General features: G+C 36.9%; 1 protein-coding gene across 1 annotated transcript in view; it reads left to right on the forward strand.

Moving 5' to 3' along the window:
• Nucleotides 1-27,474, forward strand: part of CTNNA3 (catenin alpha 3) — a 1,581,444-nt gene that overhangs the window by 1,246,894 nt on the left and 307,076 nt on the right. Inside the window, exon 13 of the mRNA XM_065894569.1 lies at nt 20,638-20,789. Within this exon, the coding sequence (XP_065750641.1) occupies nt 20,638-20,789 (152 nt within the window). The remainder of the gene's footprint in view (nt 1-20,637; nt 20,790-27,474) is intronic.

Below are 27,474 nucleotides of genomic sequence, written 5' to 3' on the forward strand. Positions count from 1 at the left end.
TTTTTGAATTTTATTTTATTTATTTTTTATACAGCAGGTACTTATTAGTTATCTATTTTATACATATTAGTGTATATATGTCAATCCCAGTCTCCCAGTTCATCCCACCAGCCCCCCACTTTACCCTTTGGTGTCCAGACGTTTGTTCTCTACATCTGTGTCTCTACATCTTTTTAGAATGTTTCTTTCCAAGTTTATACTTGCATTATTTTTCCAGAAATTATTTTAAAGTTTTCTATTTCAAGGATGAATCTATTCATTGGAATGATTCTATTTTCCTCCCTAATGTGTATATAGGACTAGATTCACTCCCATCCCATATCTACTACCATACTTTCCTTTCTTGTGTAAGTTCACACATAAATTCACAGAATATATCTTTTCACACATTAAATTTCATTAACGTTTTCATTCAGTGAAATGATGTAACACTGTGAGTCTTGTTCAGTACAGACAAAATTGGGAATGTCAGTTTCCAAAAGTAACAAGAAAAAGAAAAGACAGTCATTAGTATTTTGGGTATGGATTTTCAGTGGAGCAAGAAAGACATGCCTATTTCTTTGTTTGCTTTCAATTTAACACCTTTTTTTTTTTTTTTTATTGTTCTGGAGTAATTCCACTTTTCTATTTGTTATTTGTGTTTGTTAATCAAGCTTTCAAACTCTGTTGGATTGTGACTTTTCAAAGCCTGGGAAAAAGAATGACACTTAACCAACATTTTCTAAAATGTCAAGACATTTAGGGAGTTAGGATCTTCTTGAAATCCGTACAGATAATCTTCCCTTAGATTATAAGCATTACAGAATTCCCCGTAGTTTCCAAAATCAGTCAACAGGCATGATCGGTTTTTTGTTTTATTTTGTTTATAAATTCCAACTTTAGCTATTTTAAAAACACATTTAGGAATAAACAGAAAAATGTGATGACCATTTTTAGAGACACCTTGCTGTGTAAATCTAGTACTAGGAAGAGGAAGCAGAATTTCATGCTTTTGTTTAAAAGACTTCATAGTCATTTAACATGGAGATGAATCAGAATATGAAATTCCTTTAGGTTATAATCAATTTGAATAACAGCTGAGAAAGTATAATAGAAATCATACAGTTTTACCTTTATCCCATAAAAGTCATGAAATATCCTGACAGGGCCATTTCATCTACTTGCCTCCTCCTATACATCCTTTAAAATCTCTTTTTAATAATGGGTTAATTTCCCTACACATAACCCAAAAATACTCTTAGTGGGTTTGGAACTTACCTCTGTGTTTGTTCTATTTTGGTTGAAATACAAAACAGAAAATGGAAAAAAAAATCACTGTTGATTATGATAATCATTCAACATCAAACTCCTTACTTATTATCTACAATTTTAGAAATAAATCCCCTGCATTAGAAAGATATTGAAAAAAACAACCCAATACTACAAAATGTTACTGCCACCTCCAAACTGTTTCCTACTAAAGCAAGGGACAGTGAGAGATAATATTAATAAGAGTGCCCCATGTTCCATATTACTACTTCCTCAGATGACTGGGACTTTTGGCTGACAGAACTTGGGACAATTATCTTGTCCTTCGTGTTCAGAGATGATGTGCTGACAGGTTATTTCCTGAACAATAACTGAAATGTGTGACCTGCTGTCCTTGCCAGGAGAGAGACTATTTTGTAGTTGACAGCAGCAGTCACTGAGGGGAGAGCTTGACATTTGTGGCCTTGTAGCCTTTGGGTCAGCAGAGTCTGTTTTTGATTCCTTCTGGCTGCTATGGTATCCTGACTTCTGTCTTGTCTTGGTGACTGTTACTGAAGCTGCCTTGTTGCAAATGGTCTCTGCATGCATCCTCTCTGTCCTAGCCCCCTATATACACAATCACCTCCCATGTTGTGCAATCACAACCTTTCAGTTCAGGTGCCATTTTCCCTACTAGCTTAACAGCGAAATAAGTTAAGCCCCATTCCAATGCAGATAGAGTCACATGCAGATAGAATCTGAGTTACTCAGCGCTCCCTGCTGGAAAATTGGTTCTGCTACCATTGCCTATAAAGAGACTACTAAGTCAATGATTATGCATTTTTTAACCTATTTTTAGACTGCTTGAGTAGGACATTGCTCCTACAATGCATTAGATAAATGCAGTTTCATTAATGAATGCTGAAAAAAGAGAAAAGTCTTACATTGATAAGCCTCTGTCATAATTTAAGAGTAACAACAGTGTCAAAAATACTTCCATCTTACATTTGAAAACTCATTTTGATTTCTGTAGCTTTTTAGGATACAGTACAGGTATTCCTGCAGTATATATAGCTAATCACCTGAAGGACAAAGCTCCTTCTGTCTCAAGTCTGTGAAATGCTATCAGTAAAAATACATTTAATTCTGACGACCACGTTCCTCTTTGAAACTATAGGAAAATTAGTATGACACCAAGCATATGTATCTTAATGCACATGTTTCCCTGATTCTCCTTCTAACTATCTCTCAGCTCAATCTCTGTCACATTGGCTAACTCCACTTCCACATATTTCCCCCAGATGAATATCTTCTTCACAGTTCCATGATTTGGCCTACTGTCACAGCACCAAATGTCATCTCTATGCAAATGCTTGTCAAAACTCTTTCTTTCTCTCATTCTCCTCTTCTCCCTCCCTCCCTCCCTACCCCTCCCCATTATCTCAGTCTCCTTCTTGACTGTCTGATAGATATCTGGACTTGAAGGTAACCCCTAAGTCAACATGAGTAGACTATCCTCTTTCTGAGACCTCTTTTCCTCCTGGCTTCTTTATGATGATAATAGTTTCCCCCACTTCTTCTAGATACCCAGTATCAATACCTAGTTGTCTTGGATTCCTTCCTTTCTTTTACCTCTTGCATGTAGTCAGTAATAAAATCTTGACATTTCTGTCTCAGTACCAAATGGCTCAGCCTTTCCATTGCAAACATCCTCATTCAAATCTTTATAAGCTTTTTGTTTAGCTTTGCTCTAAGTCTCCGAACTTGTCTTCCTGCTTCAGTTATACAAGACAATTATACACCACTTCTAAATCAATTATGTAAAGCAGTGCTTTCCAAACAATCTTTTTAGTATTGCAACCTTTTATTCAAATGAAATGGAACCCAAATATATAAATCAGAGCTGCTTTCTTTGAAGCAGGGATTGAGTATGGGAGCTCACAGCTAGTCCCATTCACGCTTCTCTTTACCTACTGCTCCTCTGCCACCCATGGTATACTTCCTGAGACACTCTCATCGGAATGTAGTTGAGAACCACTGTTAAAACATATTCTTAAACAAATTAATCATGACCAGATGATAAAACTGTATTTCAAATACGCTACAATGGTAGAAGCTTTAGAAAAAGTAGATTCAAATGGATCATCTTAATAAAGATGGTTTACGGGGGAAAAAAGATAATTAGATAAACATTATTAGATTGTATACAACTATACCAAAAATTCAGCAGGCTCTAAGCATGATGGTTAGTTGAGGTAGGTTGAAATCCCTGGAAGAAGTCATAACCTTATGAGTATCAAAAACCTTACACTGGTTATTTTATCAGGAGTGTTAATTCCCAGAAAAAGTGATGAATTATATATAAGAAATTTGGCCCAGCTCTGGTAGGAAATGATTTTCTTTCTCACCACTAGTCATGTTAGACTCTTACTCAAAATTTCCAAAGACCATTAATTATCTACCAAATGAAGAACATAGTCTTTGGCTTGGAATTTAATAAAAACCTGGTATGAACTCAAATTAACTGTTAGCATTTTTGCTATTTTACTACTTGTACAGTTATGACCGTGTAAACCCTACTTTTGCTTATTTCTTAATCACAACCATTCTCTGTAGTTTCTCATGTTCTATTCTTTGTGTAATATACTTCTCCCCCAACTTGCCTTCCTATGTTTCTCTCTTTATATCTTAGTCATTCTACAAGGCCTAAGGTTTTCCATGTCACCTCTTCAATGAGAATTTTCCAAAATATCTCTAATTGGATATAATCTCACCATTCTTTTAATGTGCTTCTCTTATTGTAGTTGCCTTTTTCTGTCTTGTTTTCTACAGGTGATAGGAAACACGAGTAAATATATAACAGATGACTTATTGAGACCACTTTATAATACATGTTCAAAACCTGCCTTTGTGGCCCCATGTAGTTTGCTATGTACTTGTTGCATCACCAAACAGACTGTTAACCTTTTAAAGGTAGGCTTTCAAAGTATAAGGGATAAAGGTTGGTTTTTAGGATGATTTTGTGGACCATCTTTTACTAGTTATGCAATTCTAGGCATATGTATTTAGTCTCACTGAACCTTGATTTCTTCTTCTTCAAATAGAGCTAATTATACATATAGGTAAATAGATATCTATTGAAATGATTTTTTTTCCCCATAGTAGAGAAAAAAGCAATGCACAAAAATAGCCTGAGATATGAGAGTTTACTGGACATCTGTGGGAATCTTGAGGACAGTTGGCACCTAAGCACAGTGATGAGGTCCTCTGAGGAGAAAGAAGCAGATAAATCTAAGACTATTAAGAATAAAAAGAACAAAAATGCTTATATATACTTTCTCTCTCTACTTCTCCCGCAGATTCCTGATAACTTTTTGAGAACTCCAGAGTGAGAGGCTTTTCTCACCTCAAAGGAAAGGTTTTCAGAACATTTCTGCTGACCCATGGAATTGGTGTTAGCTTTGGGTATTTCGGGTTTTATCCTAATTAATCCTCTTAACTTCAGACCTTTGTCATTCAGTAGTATACTAAATGTACTGCGTGGGCAGTATAGAGGCAAAGCTACTCATTTCAGGGGCAGAGCCTTAGTGAACAAGAACAGGACAGATTTGAAGAGTGAACTTTTCCATAGGGAGAGACCCAACTTAAATGCTCTGCAACTAATTCAATAATTCTTTTAACTAATGGTAAAGTTGCTAAGTGCATTATTTCAAAATAAATTCACTACGAGTTCTAGTTGTAAAATTAGGCAGCTTATGAGGTACTCTCCCAGTCCAAGAATACATAGAAGTAGGATTATTGAATTATAAGAACTTGAGCTAGAAAAGCATATTCACTCAATGCACAATTACTGAGCAACTGCTATGTGCTAGAAACGTATTTGGGAAGCTAAAATCTACAGGCTTAGTGAATGACTGAATATGGAGGGTGGAGGCTGCATAGGGAGAGGCAGGAGTAAATTTGGTGAGAGAAGCTGATGACACAGAAGGTTAGGACACACACACATCTTCTAAGTACCTTATCTTTGTGGAACGTAAAGTAGAGTGACAAATGATAGTGTATCAGGCACAGAAGCAGAATACTAATCCAATCTGAGATGTGGGTAGAGAAAAGAGAAAGCCACAAAAGGCTCCCTGAACAAGTACTCTCTGTATCGACTCTTTAAAAAGAGAGGAAAATTACTGTAATGAGGAACATGAAGAAGGGCATGCCTTAGAAAGGAAATAATGAACGAATATAGAGAGGTGTAAATAAGCTAGCTTTTTGGGAAGGCTATAAGTGTTTTGAGTGTTCGAGGCGTACAATGACAGATATGAAATTATTGGAGATGGAGCTAAAGGAGGAGGAATGAGTTAAATAGAGGCAATGAATTCTGTGACTAAAATTTTGAATATCATCCTTTCGACAATTAAGGGTCCACCAAGGGGTCTTACCAGGTCAGAGAAATGGTGAGCATTGATGGTTAGAATGATTGCTGTGATAGTAGTGGGATGGATAGATCTGAGAACTAGATATGGCAGAAGAGTTAGGGAAGGTATCAGCTCAGTCTGCATGAGATCTGGTAAGGAAGACCTGGGGTTGCCAAAAGAATTCCAATTCAAGAATTATACAGGATGCAAAAAGTAACCATATTTGATGATCGAGGGGAGATAGAGGTAGACGGCGGGGAGACAAGAATGACTCTCAGTCATCTTGTTTAGGGCCTTGGGTAGATTGGTAATCACATTTGCTGAGATGGGAGATACAAGGAAGATGGCAAATTTGGGAGAAGAAGGTGATGACTTCATTTTTGTACATGTTGAATTGAAAGGTAACTTACAGTTTACGTAGTTTGAGATACATTGAAGGCCACACGTGAGGCTAGGGAGAGAAATGAGAGCCAAGTGTAGTAGTTTGGAAGTTCTGTTTGTATAGATAGTAAATGGAATGTACAAGAAAGAACAGACTTATCTCATCTAATTCAAATACTTTATCAATAGCATAGTTAGCAATCAGCATTTCAGTTATCACAAAGAACAATGTAATTTGGGTTAAAGTGTAGGAAATACATAGTTTTGCTCTTAAGCAACACAGGATAAAGATTTTATAAAATCATACAATGGAGTCAATTAGGTATGTTTGGAGAACTCAAGACTTTTTAAAGAAAGCATGTACTGTACATATTTTCTATTGTAAAAAGAGAAAAGACCATTTAGGATTTGGTATTTGATCTTGGTTCCAAAATCCCTGATATTTTATGTCTTCAGTTTCATTTGTATGTTTATTTTCTGAAGATTCTCTTAGTATTTTATAGGTAGTCATCCTACCACATGTCCTTGTTATTGAGTTAATATCACAAACCCTAAAAACATCTTTTAAATTTAAGACACAAGTATAAAAGAGAACCCTTTAGTGTTAATGGGGGCATATTTTGTGTTGCCTATTTATTGCTAAATATAATACTAAAACTTCTTCTCTTTTTCCCTCCTAACATTTGAATTTAAAAATATATGGAATAGAGTGATCTCAAACATCTGTGTTGAATTATATCTTTTATTCCTGTTTAGCTTAGAGAAAAAAAAATCACTGAGATAGGCAGAACAATTAAAATAAACAGACAAAAAAAAACCCCTCAAAACATGTCCATCAGTATAAAGAGTAGTGGCTTTGGAGTCAGCAGAACTATGTATAAAAGTTGGCTCTGTTAATTATTAACTATAAATGTGAGCAGCTATCAAAGTTTCACTTTTCTCATCTTTAAAGTGGGATTATTTTTAGGATTAAATTATATTACATTTAATCAGTTGTATCTCTTCAAACCATGAGTAACAGAAATTTTTACAGGCTATATATCACGAAGTCCAGTGTTGTTTAATTCACCAGTTCATTAACACTAATAGAGATACATATTTTTTTTCTTTGCTATTTCGATATGACAGCTTTCTCTTTGTTGTAAGATGACCACAGCAGTTCTTAGAAGTCACATCCAGATAGGAGAATGTCCAGAGAAAGAAGAGGGACCATCTCTCCAGTATTTCTCTTTGAGCATGAATAACTTGCCCAGAAATCTTCCCCCAATGCACTTCCTAAATCTCATTGGCTAGAACAGGGTGTCAGGTTCTCTTTAAACCAATCACTGCCAAAGGAAATGATTGGGTAATAATCAGAATTTACCTCTAAACTGAGAGCTACATCCCCTGTCTGCTGTTTGGATGCTGAACAAATTCATGTTTCTTTTAACAAGGATGTTAATAATGAGTATTGGGGAGCCAACCAATTGTATCTGCTACATGTGATTCTCAAAGTTTGATCCCTTGGACCAGTAGCATTATATCACTTGGGAACTTGTTAGAATTCAAATTCTTCTGCTCCATATCAGACTTTTTTATCAGGAGCTCTGTGGGTAGGCCTCAGCCCTCTGTGTTTTAATGGGCTCTCCAGGTGATTCTGATTCAGGGCCAAGTTCAAAAACCACTGTGTCACGATAAAGTTTACTGAGGAAAGAATATATTAATACTATTTGCTCAGAGCTACAGCTTTGCACAGCTCCAGAGAGTACAATGTGAATAAAGTGCAAAGAAGAAAGTGCCCCCTACTAGGAAGTTTGACTGCAAGTCTAGACATGTCACCATCACGCTTTACTGATTTCAACATAGGTAAAACACGAGCAAGATTATTGGTACTTAGTAAGTAATCAATAAATGTTGGTCTGCTATTATTCTGGAACCATATTATGCATGAGGTATTGTGGTGGTCACTTTCAGATAGCTTATCATGTTTGGAATCCAGATCTGAGACTTTCTGCACCAAGAATACAAGTTACTTACATTTTCACAGGAAAATATCAATTTACCCTGTCAGCACTTAGTATCTAAAACAAATGGAAGTTCTTTTTTCTGATAACCCTGAATGCCCATCCTTCAAGAATTAATTCACTATTGACATAAATTTCAAATAATGTATGATTCACTCCTGTCAGAAGCCATGCTGAGATTATTCATTCATTTATCCATTAAATTTCTGCCTAGAATCAAAATTTTCAAAGTCCTACTTTTGTGTCATATCATATCAGAAATCCAAAAAGGTGCAAACCAAAAATTCTAGGACTTTAACTTTTTGAAGAAGCAGATGATAATGTTGTATAAAATAAATATTCTTTTGAAGAATGCCTTTACATCTTTTATAACACTATTTGTGAAGACTGTTTCTGTTATGTTTTTTAATAACGAGAAATATAAATACATAAGTGGTACATTCACTCCCCTTAGCATATAGTGTTGAAGAGGAAAATCTTTTTAAGTCATTCCCAGTGAAAACTTTCAAGTGCGGAGCCCCATTGTAGTAATAATATGAACCATGTAGTACATTGCTTCACTTTTGCCTGGAATGCAACAGATCAGTTTTATGATTAATTGCTGTACCTTAACTCTAGAAGTTTTTATGTAATTACACTTGTCTTCCCTAACTTTCATTATGTGGCTGTTGGTTATTTTGGCCTTGTTTTAAGTTTTGAAAGCTTACTGTACCCTTGCCTCTTTTTTGAGCTTCTTTGAATTTTTTCCTCTTTTGGAAATAGGAAAGTTATAAAGATTAATCTCTCCTTCCATCCACTCACAAATTCTTACCCCCATGATTCTATACACCTATCTTTTCTTCCAACAACCCATGCTTTACTTTACTACCCATTCATCTGTCCATACAGCTGCTATCCTCCTGTCCATTCATTTATCTTTTTCTAATGTCTTTCTGCTTGTAACCAAATGTAGCTAGAAAAAGTGAGCACAGTGCATGTGTGATTATGAATAGACCTACGGATCCAGAGAGTCTATGCTAGAAATAGACCAGTTTCTTCATTTTACAGAATTTTAGCTCCCTTAAAAAAAAATTGACTAACCTTCCATATTCCTAGCTTACATTGATGCAGAGGTTTCTGGATTTCTGTAACTATTTAAAAAAATTTTAGCAGAGTTATAAATCTTGATTTACTTCAGTAAACTTGTTTATAATAATGTTTGTAACCAATGTACATAAATCCAGCATTACAAAAAAAGAGCTTAAGGGATAAATATTTATAAAATAAGTAATTTCAGTTGCCTTAAATAGAAGCTTCCCTGCTGCATTTAAAATATGACTTTTCTTCATTTGATCAAGAAATATTAGTAAAAGGAGTAATTCAATACAACAGGCTCTCTCACTCAAGAAGTTCACAATCAATTTTTATTCGACTTTCTAGAAAAACATCTATTGAATGAATCATACGTGCATATATATTTAAATCATATTAATCTGGGCTCCCTGAAATTTTTTATATATTGATTATAATAGCAAGAAGGTTCAAGATAAATGGATATCAGATACAAGAAAAATGAATTTGTTCTTTAAAAATCTTAATATTGTACACTTGTACATAGGAAGCCCTTACAAACCTTGTGATATTGAATGACTAAAGGGAAAGTAAAATCACTACTGTCAATGAGATTGAGTCTCTACCCTTTCACTGTAATATTATAACTCACTAAAAATAATGACAATTCTGTCAAAGCAAAAATAACAAGTTGGCACTGAAATTTCAGAACATTTTTAACATATATTTCAACTAGTATAATTTCAGCAGATGTGAAATTCCATAGCTCTCATGGGATTAACACAGTAAGCAAAGATATCTGTGGTTTCTCAAAGCACAAACAAAACGTACATTTTCTTGTTTAGGTAGTCATCTATATTTATACAAAGGTGAATACATATTGACCAAAAAAGCTAAGAATGGTATCAGTAAATAGAACCTGACACAATTTTGCAATGGCCCAGGACATTTCTAGGTGCCAAAGAGGGTTTTTTCCAAAGGTTTATAACTTGTATTTGTGAAGTATACATAGAAAAACTACACAGATGATACTCACTCTTCCAGAATCTAAACCAGTGTCCTACAGAGGACAGGTGCTCAACAAATACTTGATTGCAAGTATTTGGAACGGTGCTAACAGAATATTTTCCAAGGATAGAACTGAGTTATAGCTATACTGTCTAAAATGATAGCCATATGTGGTGAGCTAAAGTGACTGAGGAAGTGAATTTTTAATTGTATTTAATTTGTATCAATTTAATGTAAATTTAGTCAAATAGCAGGATATTTCTAGCAGCTAGCGGATTGGGCAGCACGACTTTAGAAAGTAAAGTGTAAGCAACCCGATGATACATACCTCGATGATACACACCTCAAAACAAATTCATTTGTTCATTTGTTGCTACTTACATTTGGTTTTAGGTTTCCTTCCCCTGCCCATACGCTTGTTGTCATTTTATATTTTTAAAGTTGTATAATGTTAACACGCTTACAAGAGTTAAAAATACAGAAAATATACTCAGCTACTGATCTATCTTCTCATATTTCTTCTACCCAATTCTTAGCATCCCTTGTAAATAACAAGTTTCCTTATTCCTTTATCTTTCATGTGAGTCTTTTTTTAATATTTGTGAAAATAAGCAGGTTAAGGATGTGCTTTTTTATTTCCTCTTCACTCTTACACGAAAGGTAATATATTGCTACATATGAAAACATAAGTTCATGCTGACACCTCCAATCCAATCCCATCCCATAGAGTTCTTTGTCTTATCACATTCCATTGTAGTACCTCTCTTATTCCATAGTGAGAACCCTGGCTCTCAAAAATATCTACACGTTTACCCCTTGTTTCCACGTATAACACACAGAAATACCCGCAGGTATTTCTGACTGCTTTTCCGACTCCACTATTTCCTCAGCCCCGTGTCTTGCTCCTCTGACTCACTTTTTGTTTTGAGAATCTATTGCAAGTATCTCCCTAATGAAGAGTTCATGGAGATTAAATATTCTGTGTACGTGCATGCCTGAAAAAATCTTTATCCCACTGTTCACTTAATTAACCGGCTGAGTATTGAATCTCATTTCTGAAATAATTTCTACTTAATACTTGAATGCGTTGCTTCATATTTTTCCTTTTTGTATCCGGTGTTGCTCATGAAAAGCCTAACACCAATCTTATTTAAATACTTTATAGATGACCCTTTCTCTCTTGAAGATTTAGTTCTTCTCTTTACCCTCAGTGTTCTTTAATGTTTGAGGATATGTCTCAGCGTGGTTATCCTTGCATCCAGCAGTAGAATGTAGTGGTAATGGGTACAGGCTGTGAGTCTGAATACCTGGTGCTGAATTCTGACTCTGATACCTACCCCTTTCCTGAGGAAACTAAGGTGGCTTGACAGAGTTTCTGAGCTCTCTGTCAGGATTTTGGAAGTGGTTGAGTACAGGAAAACACATGCAGTTAGAGACATAGGGTCTTTAGCAAATGTATGTCTTTAGTGTCAGCAAGTCCAAGAGACAAGATTGCCTAACACGGTTAGAAGCATGGGTGGGCTGGTGATCAGGGAAAGTTTCACAAAGAACTGATACCTGTGAAGATAAATATGAATTGTGGGTAGAAAGTTACCAGGTAGACAGGGTTAGGAAAAGGGCTGTTCTCAGGCATATAATCATAGACAGCTGGACAGAGAGAGTTGGAGTCTGGGGAGCTGAGATTAACTCTTTTTCTTCTCACCCAAGAAATCCCCAGCAACATGTGAAGGACAACCTCAACACCACAAAGATATGTCAAATAAAGATATGTTTCTCCTACTGGAAGCCTTCCCAATCTGTTTGTACACCTCAGCATCTTTAAAGATATTTCCCCCCTAGACATTTCCATTGACCTAAAAAAATAAAACCGTCAGTTAATTTACCAGCAAAATGGGTTTATTCAGGAACAGCAAAGAACTGCAACTCAGGACATGGAATCTGTGGCAAACTATAGGCAGGTCTGGAAAACAAAGGAGAGGAACATTCTTTTATGGAGAAGGAAGAGCGGGCGGGGCTGTTACAAACAAAATGTCCATTGGAAGAAACTGGGAGTTTGAAGTGTAGGGCTTTTCACTGGCAGAGTTGAGACAGTCTCTCATTGATTGAGCTATTGCCAGGCAAGGAGAAGTTCTTCCTTCATCCTGCTGGGTAGTAAAATAGGAACTTGCTTCCTTTCAGAGATGCAAAGGCATGTCTCTTCCTGTTGGGTCTGCAATTGATAACAAGAGGTAGGGTGTGAGAGCTGCCCCTTCTGTCTTCCCAAATCCATTTAAAATGAGGTTTCTGTTTATTAATGTTTACATTTACCTCTTCCTATGGCCCATGTTCCTATGGTCATCAGTGTGTGATCCCCTGCACATTGATCTGTATTTAGCTAGAGATACAGATCATGGAGCTCCTTTACTTCTCTATTTTTCTTTCACTTTTTTCCTGTGTGTGCTTTTCTTTTCTTTTCTTTTTTTTAATTAATTTATTTATTTGTTTTTGTTGTGTTGGGTCTTCATTGCTGTGCATGGGCTTTCTCTAGTTGCGACGAGCTGGGGCTACTCTTCGTTGTGGTGGGCGGGCTTCTCATTGCGGTGTCCTCTCTTTATTGCGGAGCACAGGCTCTAGGCTTGCGGGCTTCAGCAGTCGTGGCTCACAGGCTCTAGAGCGCAGGCTCAGCAGTTGTGGTGCCCGGGCCCAGTTGCTCCGCGGCATGTGAGATCTTCCTGGACCAGGGCTCAAACCCATGACCCTTGCACTGGCAGGTGGATTCTTAAGTGCTGTGCCACCAGGGAAGTCCTGTGCTTTTCTTGATAGTAGAAACTGAAGAGATTAAAGAATGAGCTTAAGCAATAGATAAGATGGTAGGTGATTCTAAAGGAGGAAAATTTAAACTGTTAAAACTCAAGAACAACAAGAGAGTAGATAAACAATGAAAGTAATCTGGAGGCTTACCCAGTAGAACACAAACACACACACACATACACACACCTGATCAATATATTAAAAAGGAAGAGGGAAATATACCCCCCAGAAAGGCTATAATTTAAAAGCTGGAATATGCCAAGTGTTAGTGAGGATGTAAACCAGCTGGAACTCTCAGGCACTGTTGATACGAGTAAAATGTGTTCCAACCACTTTGGAAACTGTCAGTGTCTATTAACATGGTACAAAAGTATATTCTGTGATTCAGAAATTCCACTGATAGGTATAGTCCCTGAAAATATGAATGTAAATTCCCTGAAAATATCTGCATATATTCCTAGCCCCAAAAAGTGCACAATATTTCATAGCATCACTATGTATAGTAGTCCCAAACTGGAAATTATCCAAATGCCCATTAACTATTGAATGGATAAATAAATTGTGGTATAATTGTACATTGGAGTACTATACAGTAATAAGAATGAGAAATCTAAACCTACATTCAGCAATGTGAGTAAATCACGTAAGTTTAATGTTGAGTGAAACTTGATAGAAAAGAATATATACTAAAAATAGAACTACCATACAACCCAGCAATCCCACTACTGGGCATATACCCTGAGAAAACCATAATTCAAAAAGAGTCATGTACCACAATGTTCATTGCAGCTCTATTTACAACAGCCAGGACATGGAAGCAGCCTAAGTGTCCATCAACAGATGAATGGATAAAGAAGATGTGGCACATATATACAATGGAATATTACTCAGCCTTAAAAAGAAACGAAATTGAGTTATTTGTAGTGAGGTGGATGGACCTAGAGTCTGTCATACAGAGTGAAGTAAGTCAGAAACAGAAAAACAAATACCGTATGCTAACACATATATATGGAATCTAAGGGGAAAAAACGGTAATGAAGAACCTAGGGGCAAGACGGGAGTAAAGACACAGACCTACTAGAGAATGGCCTTGAGAATATGGGGAGGGGGAAGGGTAAGCTGGGAGAAAGTGAGAGAGTGGCATGGACATATATACACTACCAAACGTAAAATACATAGCTAGTGGGAAGCAGCCGCATAGCACAGGGAGATCAGTTCGTTGCTTTGTGACCACCTAGAGGGGTGGGAGGGAGGGAGACACAAGAGGGAAGAGATATGGGAACATATGTATATGTATAACTGATTCACTTTGTTATACAGCAGAAACTAACACACCATTGTAAAGCAATTATACTCCAATAAAGATGTTTAAAACAAAAAAATATATATATACAGTATGATTCCATTTGAATGAACTGAAACAGGCAAAACTGATGTATTCTCTTAGACCTTTCCAGTCTTAGTGTGGTATATATCCATTGTAAAACAAATTACTTCAAAAGTTAGTAGCTTAAAACAGCAAACATTTATTATCTTTCACATTTTCTGAGAGTTAGGAATCCAGGAGCGGCTTAGCTGTGTGATTCTGCCTCAGTCTCATGACATTGCAGTCAAGATGTCATCTGAAGCTGCAGTTATTTTGAAGGCTTGAGTGAAACTAGAGGATCCACCTCTAAGCTCATGGCTGCTGGTCTGAGGCCTCATATCCTTGCTGGCTGTTAGCTAGCAGCCTCAGTTCCTTGCCATGTGGACATCTCAATTACGCTGTTCACAGCATAACATCTAAAGTTCTTCAGAGCAAGCAGTACATGAGAGAGAATGACCAAGATGGAATTCTTGAAGTCTTTTTTAAATAGCCTAAGAAGCAACATCCCATCATTTATACTACATTCTATTTGGCACACAGATCTGGCACAATGTGGGGAAGGGGTATACTAAGACGTGAATACCTGGAGGCTGGGATCATTAGAGGCCATGTTGAGTGCTGGCTCTTACACCTGGTAAAAATTTAAATTGATGAATTTTGAGAGGTTTGATAGTATAGGAAATTGCATTGATAGTTTAAATATTTGAGAATTCATACTAAGAAATACAAAAACAACTAACAAAAAATTTTTTTTCAGAGGCAACTTGTTAACTCCATTAAAATAGTGTGTTACATAATGAGCAGAGGTCATCATAGACCATCACTTGGTCCAGGTCCAACTTTAAATACTTAAATAGTTACATTCATTTAACCAATTATTGTAGTGTTAACAAATTTGAAAATGTTATGAGGAAGATTGTGAAAGAGCTAAATTTTATATTAAGTAGTCATGACTATTTCTAAAACATTTAAATAACTGAATATTATTTAATATTAATGTATTATTGAGAAACATCAAGATTAAGCTTTAGGGAAAACAGCTAAGTCCCTAAGGCACTGGAGATACCCAAAGCTGGACACTCAGGCTAATTAAATGATCCAGAATTTCATATATAGAAAAAAGATCTCTGCCAAAGGGGGAAGAAAGTATCAGTATAGTATCATGAAGCCATGACAACAAAGTCTTTTCTCTCTGTTATTTTATTTCTTAGGTTTTTTTTTTTTTTGAGCTATTCCAGATGTTTGAAAGGTAGGGGTAGAGTAGAATAGTGAGGCCAATATGGCTCTTGTTAACTGTGTGATGTGTCATAAAGCACCCACTCTGATCCTTCATTCTCTCATTTGAAAAAAGGAAAAATTCTCACCAGTTATTGACTTTTATGTTACGTAATCTGTGAGGGACCAAACGCAGTACTGTTACATACTCTTGGCTTCCTTAAATAAAAAAGGTATGAATCTTGATAATCAATGTTTGTTCAATCAATCTAAAAACTGAAGAGTAGGTGGCATTTATAGAAGTCATGCATATGCTTAATTGCACTTCTCCTGTAATTTCTTCCCACTTACTTAGCATCATGTAAAGAAATGGTGACTTAGCATTGTGTGAATTTTCAAAGCCAAATACCTCTATCATTGGTAATTTTCAAAGATAATAGTATGATTAGAAATATTTTAATCTGCATTTTATTAATGATAGAAACATAATTCAGTGACATCATTGGAGATGAGTACCTATAATGAGTCTGGATTTTCTTCTGACCTACTTAATCCAATAATTATGTACCCTTACCTACTTTCAAAAGCACTTCATAAGCGGGCTTCCCTGGTGGCGCAGTGGTTGGGAGTCCGCCTGCCGACGCAGGGGACGCAGGTTCGTGCCCCGGTCCGGGAAGATCCCACATGCCGCGGAGCGGCTGGGCCCGTGAGCCATGGCCGCTGAGCCTGCGCGTCCGGACGGAGCCTGTGCTCCGCAACGGGAGAGGCCACAACAGTGAGAGGCCCGCGTACCGCAAAAGCACTTCATAAACCTAGCAAGAAATGAGAAGGGATAAAATATTCCTGAGTTAGTACCAGAGCGAGACTCAAGGCCTGGGAGAAGTTGGCTCTATTGCCAGAAAATTAACATTAATTTAGAAATTAATTGACATTAACATTAATGTTCATTAACATTAATTTCAGTGCCCCAGGAGCACTGAAATTAAGAAGCCCAAAGTATTTTACTTATCAAAAGGAGGCAGTGGGGCTTCCCTGGTGGCTCGGTGGTTGGGAGTCCGCCTGCTGATGCAGGGGACACGGGTGCGTGCCCCGGTCCGGGAAGATCCCACATGCTGCAGAGCGGCTGGGCCCGTGAGCTATGGCCGCTGAGCCTGCGCGTCCCCGCAATGGGAGAGGCCACAGCGGTGAGAGGCCCGCATACCGCAAAAAAAAAAAAAAAAAGGAGGCAGTGCAGCTTTGGGGCTCGGAGAGCAAGCTCTGGAGTCTCAGTTACCAGCCTGCCACTTATTAGCTGTTTGACCTCAGTTTCCTCATCAGTGAAATCAGGACAGGATAATGATAGTTCCTGCCTCACAGGGCTGCTGTGGGGATTAAATGAGACGATGCATACAAAATGCTTAGCACAGTGCCCAGATGAGTAAGCACTCAATGGATATTATTATTCTGCATATTCTGAATAAGGTTGGTAGAGAAAGTCCAGGACTGGCTTAGAATTTGGCAGTATAAAATAGACAAGATACTTTGAAGTTGACAAGGTATTGACCCCAAGGCCACTTGTGTTTAATAAATCTACACTCCAAAGTTCAGAACAGTTGATTCTACCTGGGATGTCAAATGATTAGAGTGAATTTGTTTAAGGTGTCCCCCTCTCTGATCAATGATTGTATAACATGATGGATGGTATACTGTGTGTAAACCTTGTTTTCTTGAAATGTAGGTAGATTATGGATTTGAGATAGCTTTGTCAATTTGTTTTTCCTTCTGAATTACCACTAACTGGCTACTTAATTATACTCACTTTGTATTTTCTTGAAAGCATTAAAAAATTTCACGCCCACTCTGATCCAAGCAACCATATGTCCATAGTATGAATAAAGCACACCCACAGCTGATGTTTAAGCTAATGAAATGAGAAATGTATTACATGTCGGCTTTGAATAGTTCATTTATACTGTTAGAGTGAAAAAAGTAGTAGTTTCCATCTGTACTTCAGAAATTAAACATTGCCTTCTCAAAGATTTTATTTTAATTGGAACTAATATTAGTTTATTAGTAAGAGGCCCCTAAAGGAGTTAAATTGAAATCATGTTGCAATAATGAAAAGGCTATGATGTATTTTCCTTAAAATACACCAAATCTTTCTCACATTATCTCACATGGCAGTGAAAACTGGACCTTTACGTGATTTGATGCTTGTCTCTCTTTTTTTGGCCAAGATCTACATAGGAAGATGATAGGAGCAGTTTCAAATTGTAGAGGCAGTTAGTAACAAACTGAAGATGTAGATAGAAAGAGTTAAATTATTATTGTATGGAACACTTGTTTGGTGGATGAGAAAAACCTTTTTATAGTGGGGAAGACTATGAAAAGAGTTTTGTCAGTGGTAGGCCACCAGAAGGTTTGTTTTGTTTTGTTTTGTTTTGGGGTTTTTTTTTGCGGTACGCGGGCCTCTCACTGCTGTGGCCTCTCTCGTTGCGGAGCACAGGCTCCGGAAGCGCAGGCTCAGGGGCCATGGCTTACGGGCCCAGCCGCTCCGCGGCATGTGGGATCTTCCAAGACCCGGGCATGAACCCGCGTCCCCTGCATCGGCAGGCGGACTCTCAACCACTGAGCCACCAGGGAAGCACCACCAGAAGTTTTGAAACCACATCTCTTTTTATTTATCTATGTCTTTAGGGTTAATAGAGGATGTCAAAGTGATTAGGAGGCTTTCTGCCATGTTCTTTGGAGTAGAAGTTTTGTTGGGGGGTTTTCTGTTCACCCCAAGAAACTGAAGGAAATGTGAAATAACTGGACACATTTCCGTAAGAGTTTCCTCCTTTCTCAACACTATAAAAAGTAAAGATTAACTCATTAAATATGTTGAATATTCTTATATGCCCACATAAGTATATTTTTGGAGATTCCCTAGTATGAACAAAACCTAAATTACATTGAAATGCAAGATTAACATGTTAAATTTGTACCTACATTTTTGTGGGGTTTTTATATTTATTCATTCATTAACTCATTCGATTACTTAATTCAATTACGTATCTACTATGTGCCAGGCTAGACACTTGGGATACCAACAGGAAAAAGTTTCAAGGAACCAGTGAACATTTTTGAACAGTGTAGTGATGTGACTCACTAATAAAACAACTTACTGAGAATCTGTTTTGTGACAGACACTGTTGTACTCACTGCTAAGAGTTGGCTTTGTCAATAAGATTATACTTACGATGAGTCTGAAGGATGAGAAGATCTTAGGCAGGAGGACACGGTGAGGGCTCAAGCAGGAGATAATGATGGCTAGAGGCAGTGGGGCTGCACTGGCAATGGATTCAAAATGTACTTATATGGTAGAGGAGATTTCACTTAGAGGACATTTGGATATAGAGGTTGAAAAAGAGTAGGAGGTAAAAGAAAACACCTGAGTTTTTTTCCTTGATGACTGGGCGTCAAGATAGAAAATATTACAAGAAAATTAGGCTTTCCAGGTAGAAAAGAACGTGTTTAGGTTTAGATAGGATGGATTTGAGGTGTTATGAAAGATTTGGGTAGAATTTCGCAGTAGACCATTTTGAATTTATAGCTCTGGAATTCAGGGAAAAGGTTAGATTAGAGATACACTTTGGGAGTCACATCTAAATTAGTGGGAATTGTGGTTCAGGAGTGTTTCTCCTATGCAAAGTGGTGTGAGTTAGCTTTCTCCTTGCCTTTGTTACTCTGTTCACTGAAAGTGAGACAATGATTTCATGAAATCTCACTACTGAATAATATTATCCAGTAGAAGTTTTGGTACGACAGAAACATTCCATCTTGCCACTCTCAAAACAGAATTCAATAGCCATAGGTGTATACTGAGCACTTGAAATGTGGTAAATGTGATTGAGGAACTCAATTTCAAGTTAAATTTTAATGAATTTAATGTGTCATAGTCATATGTGGCCCTATGTGGCCAGGTGCCCCTTTTTATTGGATGGTACACCTAGAGAATGGACAGAGGAGAAAAGCACAGTGGATAATCCTGGTGGGTATAGTAACTAAGAATTAGGGTATAGGTGATACATTTTAGTAGGTGGAGGAAAGATGAGACTAGATAAAATATGGGTACCTATGTATATTGCCAACATTTCCCCACATCAAGAACATGGCAGGTAGGATTGCAAGACATGGTGTGCCATACATGCAGATAGAGATTTGGATGTAGGAAAAAATAATATTTATTAATATTTTTGTGTTAGATAAAGCACTATATCTTCCAGGTTTGGAATCATTGCTCTAAAAATCAATTGCTTTTATCCTGCATATTCACATGGGGAAGAAACTTATTCAATATGATATGGTATAGTAGTTAAAAGACATATTAGCAGAATGACTCTGTGAAAGATTCTTGATTTCTCTGTGTCTTTGTCATTCAACTAAGTATGAAGCCCAGGTTAATACTGGGGTTGTTTTAAGATTTAAATCACAGCAAACACTTAGAAAACTGCCTTGAATCTACTGAAGAGTTAATGAATGTTGTTATCATTAACCTTAAAAGTAAAGTCAGAAAAATGTTTTTAATTGAGACTATTTTGAAATCTTAATAAAAAAAGGGCATTCTATGGATCGGCCTTCCTGATTGATATATCCCTAAACTCATTCAATGTTGTGTTATTTTACATAGAAACGTTTTGCATATAAGATCACCAGTTTCTTTGCATTAATGTTTTTGATGATGAGGAAATATTTTATCAATAGAAAGTTTACAGTAGTTTTATTATTTCTATGAGATAGAATTAGTGTCTTTAGTTAATTTTCTTCTATTTAGCAACTCAAATGTTTTTTTCTTTAAATATTTTTATGTTTACAATTTCAACTATTATTCACACCAATTCTTTTTTGTCATTTCTTTGAGCTTACACTGGATCGGATGAAAAATAATTATATGGTTCCAGCCTTGGTAAAAGCAAAAATGCTATAAAGGAGAAAGATAATCTTTTAAAACATTTCCATAACGATGCCTTTCTTGTCTTTGGTTACCTTTGTATTTCAGAGATTCAAGATTATCCTGCCAAAATGTTTTGTCTCCCTACATTTAAAAAATAATTGAAATTTTATTAACCAAGTATTTGTTTAAAAATATGATTCTCCATTTCCTGGAAACTCCAGAAATCTGAAAATACAAATAGGACAATTTTCTCTTTCTTATTCATTTTAACAGTAATTCCGGAATTTGTAACACAAGTGAATGTTGCCTTGGAAGCCTTAAGTAAAAACTCTTTGGACGTGTTTGATGATGATCAGTTTGTGGACATCTCAAAAAAGATCTATGATACAATTCATGATATTAGATGTTCAGTCATGATGATTCGGGTAAGTTTGCTTTACCTTCTGTTGAATTATTGTAACACTTTTCACCATCTGGTATGCCTGGAATGATTGCAAGAAATGTTTTATTTCTATGCCGTAACATCAGTGCTGAAATCCATTAGAACTTTAGAAATTCATATGTATCCCCAAAATCAGATCTACTGTCAAAAACAACACTTTTACTTATGTTTATGGTTGTAACTTATGCAAACGAGCACATTTAACTGCCACATGTGCAGAAATGATAGAAATCATTGTGTGCAGGGTTTGCTGAAGTGTCACATAGCATATCAAAAGCCAAAGAACAATACATAAAGTAATTTACTTTCTTTTCTTGAGCAGAAAGGAGAGGATCTTACTCATCACTACTGAAATTTATAGAAAAATATGTTTAAAACAAGGTATTTCTATGGCTGAACGCTCTCATACTAGATCATAGAATTGGAGTGTTCTGTAAGGAATCTCACTTGTAACTGCTAGAAACAAGAAATGGTTGAGAGTTGTCTATTTGGGAGAATATATACCATCTTCCTGAGTGTGAAAGTGAGTCGTTTGTTGTGGGCACACCGCATATACACAGACCAAGATTATTTGTTTTTACTCAAAATGTTAATGTGGGATATTTTTTTAATGCTATTAAAAATAAAAAAAAAGGGCTTCCCTGGTGGTGCAGTGGTTGAGAGTCCGCCTGCCGATGCAGGGGACGCAGGTTCGTGCCCCGGTCCGGGAAGATTCCACATGCCGGCGAGCGGCTGGGCCCGTGAGCCATGGCCGCTGAGCCTGCGCGTCCGGAGCCTGTGCTCCGCAACGGGAGAGGCCACAACAGTGAGAGGCCCGCGTACCGCAAAAAAACAAAAACAAAAAAATAGTAGAAGTGCTTGGGAAAATGCACATGTAAATATATGGAGATAGATTATTTTAGGATTGGTTCACCTGGAGGCAGAGTCAAATATTTGTGTTAACATTAGTCTGTTTAGGAAAAAGTGAGACAGAGAACCAACAAGTGGCGATTATGAGTCACTGCAGACAACTTGGGTTTGAGCCTGGGCAACTCTAGCAGGGTACTGTAGAGCACACCTCAGAATTATTTTACCTTAGGGAAACAAAATCCAGCTTATCCACCTATTCACCCTTGGTTAAAGGCCACCTCTCTTCAGAGGTGTTACCAGAGCCTCCTGCAGGGCCAATCAAGCTCTTGTGGCCAAAATCCACCCTGAGGCAGAGTAAAGGAAAGAAGAATCAGTAAGGCTGGTGAGTGCAGTTTGTAAGTATGAGTAGAGTTCAATTTGAAGGCCTCTGGAATTAACTGTTAGTAAGACTGTGAGATGGAATTGGCTGTACTGAGGAGATAAGGATGGAGCCTCAGTAGTATCTGACAGGTCTGAATGTCATAGGTTACATGGAGCAGTTCATAAAAATGGAGCCAACTGAGGACCTTGTAGGGAAAAGGGCCAACAGAAGTCAAGGAGCCTCGCAGGGCAGATGGACGCTTATGGAAGAAATAGTAAGAGAAAGTCTAGAGGTGTCAAGACACGGGATCTAGCACTTCAGAGCTTGGGAAAACCTGCCAGCAAGCCAGTTATACAGGGAGAAACCTCAACATGTATTTATGAACAGTCTAGAAGTATTTGTTCATATGTGACTGGGAACAGTGGTACTGTACTAGTACTATGTCTGAACTGCAAAGTACCTTTGCCAAATAGTTTCTTCTCTAACAAAAGTTTTTATTCCTTACCTGTGTGGACTAGGTGACTAGTGGGCTAGTATTAATTCAGAGCTGGACAGGTGGAACCAGGAGGGAAACACTGAAAGTATGAAGAAGGCACATAAACTTCAGGAGGTAGCTTTACAAGAGTGAAAGCCCCACATTTCCAGTATCCCTTGGTGGATATTTGAGAAGATAAACCAGTGAAATAGCATAGGTGAACCAGGGCAGGGAATGCGTTTTGTTTTTTGTTTTGTTTTTTTCTGCAAAAGCTATCTAGGGACAAATGTTTTATAACCTCTCCCACTTGAATATTCTAGTATTTAAAATTTTTATTATTATCAAAATAGCTTACTTATAGCAAATTAAATAGTCTTGCCATTATTTCTATATATCCCTCATTTGCAGTAGTCCTGTTTAGGGCAGGAGAACAATTTACTGTAATTCTTAACAGCCTTAGAGGGCAGTAATTTTTCCCTATAGCCATGTCTTTTTCAAGGTAAATGCTTCAGTTTCTTTTAACTGTTCCTCATAGAAATAATTGTGTTTTTTGTTTTGTTTTGTTTTGTTTTTTGCGGTACACAGGCCTCTCACTGTTGTGGTCTCTCCCATTGCGGAGCACAGGCTCCGGACGCGCAGGCCCAGCGGCCATGGCTCACGGGCCCAGCCGCTCCGTGGCATGTGGGATCTTCCCATACCGGGGCACGAACCCGTGTCCCCTGCATCAGCAGGTGGACTCTCAACCACTGCGCCACCGGGGAAGCCCAATAATTTAGTATTTTGTGTTCTTTATTAGTCCTTATTTAACTTTTCAACAGACTTCTCAAATGAGACTATCAAAAAGCATACTCTAATTAGAGCCAGTCCGTTGTCAAATAAAGTGGAAGATGTATTCTTACATTACGGCTATTAATACAGCCAACTACTGTTAGCCTAATTTTTCCCCTCTTAAACACCATGATTATTGGATAGACAATAACATTTTTGTTTTTATTTATTATACTGTTGTTGCCTGTATATCCCTTCTCCATTTTGATTTGATGTGTTTGCTCTTGGCCCCAAATCCTAATGCTATTAAACCTGCATTATATTTCTAAATGATTCTTCATGTAATTTATCAGATTGTTTTTAATTTTGGTTGGTGACCATACCTAAATTAGTATTAATTAGAAATGTGAGATTATAATCTTAGTTCCTTCATCTAGATTACAGATAAAAATATTAAATTATATTGGCCCTTAATCCCTGCTAGATAGCTCCAGTTAAGGGCATTAGTGTTAAGATCCCTTAGAATCTGATGTTCCAGCCAGCTGAGAACATACTGGTAAGTGTTCAGTTTGAAAGAATGTTTTTTTTGATTGTTGAGGTAAAGATACTCTTTCTTCAAACACATTTTATGGCCAAAAAAACCCAGATAAAAGCAGAGATCCTGTGCTTGAAATGATGAAGGATAGTCTAGAGGCCCATTATCTCTGTCCCTACACCCCCAGTCTCCTAGACAGCTGCTAGGGGCACCTGTACAGCACTTCTGCAGGGATTCCTTGGATGATGGCCCAGAAACCTTTGTACTTAACTGCTAACTGGATTATAGTATGAAAAAAATAGAAGGGTAACTCAGGTGTAATTAATGAAAATCTTTTTTTTTTTTCTTTGAGGACTGTCCCTTTACCATAGAGGATAATAAAATTGATCTGGTATAATCTTCTCTTTCAAAGGTCAGATGTAATGCTGACCAGTATCCTGAACTTAGAACTGCAAAACTTTATTTAGAGTATCTAAAGAGTGTCAACATTAAGGCAATACATGTATAATTATTCAAGTTCAGGTAAGGCTAAGCTGTGCTCTTGAGAATGTGTGTGCGTGTTACTGAATCCAGTCTTGCACCTGAATTTTCATGAGTGTTTTTCAGTGCTCTTGAGATGATAAAATACTAACTTAAGATCGCAGCCTGATATTTTATAGTTTTACAAAAAAATATGATTATACCGGTCTTTAATATTTATTTTGATGAATAACTGTGTTTGCCATTGTTTAGATTATTTTTTAAATTTCTGAGTCAAATACTGTGACATTTACTATCTCCACTGGATTCAGTGTACGGACAATTGAGTTTGTAGAATCTCATTCTTAACCTTGGAGAGTAGGAAGTATTAATATTTTTTATCTGTTTGGTGTTTAATATCTATATGTAAATTTTACAGTGATTAGGAGCTGTATGGTCAGGCCACTTAAGATGGCTGTTCTCTTGCTCTCTGTACCTCCCCTCCCCGGCCAGTGCCTGCTTCACCTGTATCTTATGCATATGACTGACCTTCCTACATACTTGCCCCAGGCCCCAGCTAGTGATTGTTATTATTAAAGGGGGCTGTGAAGAGCATTCCCCTCTGCTGGTTTCCCTGGTAACTAATGAGCCCATCTGAAATCAATTCCCCTATAATTGGCAAACTCCCCTTTCTCCGGGAGTGAAGATGGCTGCCATGTCCTGCCCGTCTTCTGAAGCACACGCTGGGGTGTCTCTCCAGGACCTTGCTTCAGACGCGTAAGCTCCCCCATCCCTTAAACCACTGATGTCTCTGTTGCTGTCTCCCAGCTCTTTCTTCAGTCTTGAAGCTGGGCAAGCATAGGGCTTGTAGGCCTGTGCGGTTCAGCCCAGCAAGAACCCTAACAATATAATGGTTAAAACGAGAGCAAGTAACAAATCTCACTAAGCTTCAGTTTCCTCCTTTGTAAAATGAACTTGGTATTATACCTACTTTAAAAGATTATTATGCTGACAAAATGAGCTAACAGAAATGAAGTACTTCGTAAATAGTAGTCTAATAAGAAGATAGCTTCTATTGCTGTTACCACTGTGAATAGAACCAGTACTACTGAAGCTGCCTATGATTTTGTATATCTTGAAGAATGTTAGCTATAGAAGCTGTAGAAATATGCTCATGGAGCAACGTGAAGCTGAAACCCAAAAAGTAACTTGAAAGGGTGAAGTTCAAAGCATTTTTTTTCTCACGGTACCGTTTACATTGTATAAGAGGATAGCCATGTTTATCAGCATTGGGTGTCTGAATTATAGTTGATTTAATGCAAATTTTGCTTTTGAACCCGTATTACTTTAAGCTCGCGTTATAATTCTGCGTATTGTTTTTCTTAACCTCTTGAAACATACAAGGAGGCTCAATGGCTCATCTTTTTGGTAAAAGGTGCTTAACCAGAAATAGAGGAAATTTGAAAAGGATGGCATAAGTGAATTGTGAGAGACTAGCATGGGTGGCCAGAAGTGAAATACTCTCAAAGAGAGGAAAAGATTCAGCAAAAATTCATCCTGTAACAGGTGTTCAGAATGTAGACTTTCATATATTTTCTTTGTGCATTTTCACATGTGAGTTATCAAAAGTTCTCTGAGAATACAGAGAACTTTCCAAAGACGAATGTGAAGATTTTCAGGACCATCATAAATTTAGATTTTCTGTGTTAGTTTTCTAACTTTATGTTTCAGGGAAGAGGAACATATTTTGGATATCTCACTTGATGGAAATTAATTTTTGAAAAAACAAAGAAAAATAAAATAAATTAAAAAAACATTTACATGTCCCAGTTTACGTGGACCATCTTTACCTGAATCATTTAAATGGATTCTAGAATTGAAACATAGTTTAATATACAACTTCAGCTTATATAGCCAGAAAAACCTTTTGTGTCCAGTTCTACTGTGTGTATAGAAGTGGGCAGATTTATAGCTTTTACTGGAATAATATATAATTTTTGAAATTTAAATTACTTGCACTGTCATGATTTCTTTGAACTTCTTTCATTGTCCACCATAGTGTCTTTTCTTCGTGACCTCAAAAATTTTTTTTCTTTATATGTCTTCTGGACTGAGCTGCTGTTTTTCTCTTTGAAGTCTCACTCACACTGCCAGAGAGAACGGCTATGGTGGTGTCAGTTAGAAGCTAACCAGTGTCGAATATTATCTTGTACAATTAGAACTCTGTGTAATGCAACTTGGAAATGAAGAAATAGTGAAAAAAATACTGTGTAAAATCAAGACGTGCGTTGAAGTCCCTGTTTTACATTACCACTTACATTGTTATTTTACATGATATCATTAGTTTCTTCGCTGTGGAGGGAAATGAAAGCATACCATTAAATTACTACTTTTACCTAGTAAAGTAGCTTTAAAATTGTACTTAAAATGAAAGACAAAACACTGTTCCTTAAGATTAGGAACAAAGTGAGAATGTCCATTTTCCAAAGCAATGCAATGTTATGGATGTTCTGGCCGGAACAGTAAATCAATAATCATAATAATATTAATAATAATAATATAATAAAAAGTATATTGGTTACAAAGGAAAAAGTGAAACTGTCTAGATTGGTAAATTATATTCTCAACTACATTGAAAATCCTAAAAAATAAATTTATAACAACAAAAAAACCCATTCTAGTAGAACTGATAAATAAGTTTAGATCACAGAATACAGGATCACAGAATACAAGGTCAGTATACAAAAAACAATTTTATAATGGGAGCAAGGGTAAAATTAATGAAATAAGAAGAGTACAGCAGGGACTTCCCTGGTCCTCCAGTGGTTAAGACTCGGCGCTTCCACTGCAGGGGGTTTAGGTTCGATCCCTGGTCAGGGAACTAGGATCCTGCATGCCACAGGGTACAGCCAAAAAAAAAAAAAGGAAAAGTACAGTAGAGAAATACAGTGAAACTCAAAGTATCTTTTTCTGTATAGTAGTAGCAACTAGAAAATATATCTTTTAAAAGTACAGTATATTTCAGCATTAAAAATAAAATAAACAGTGATAAATTTAACAAAGACATACATGATCTAAACCCCAAAAATTATAAAAATTTCAATTTTACAAATATTCAAAAATATTACTAAGAAAAACGAAAATCACTTAAATATTTGGAGTTTATCATATTTCTGGACTGGGAGACTCAGTATTGCTAAAGGTGTCAGTTTTCCCCAAAT

The sequence above is a fragment of the Phocoena phocoena genome, chromosome 16 (genome assembly GCF_963924675.1).
Source record: "Phocoena phocoena chromosome 16, mPhoPho1.1, whole genome shotgun sequence".
Lineage (NCBI taxonomy): Eukaryota > Metazoa > Chordata > Mammalia > Artiodactyla > Phocoenidae > Phocoena > Phocoena phocoena.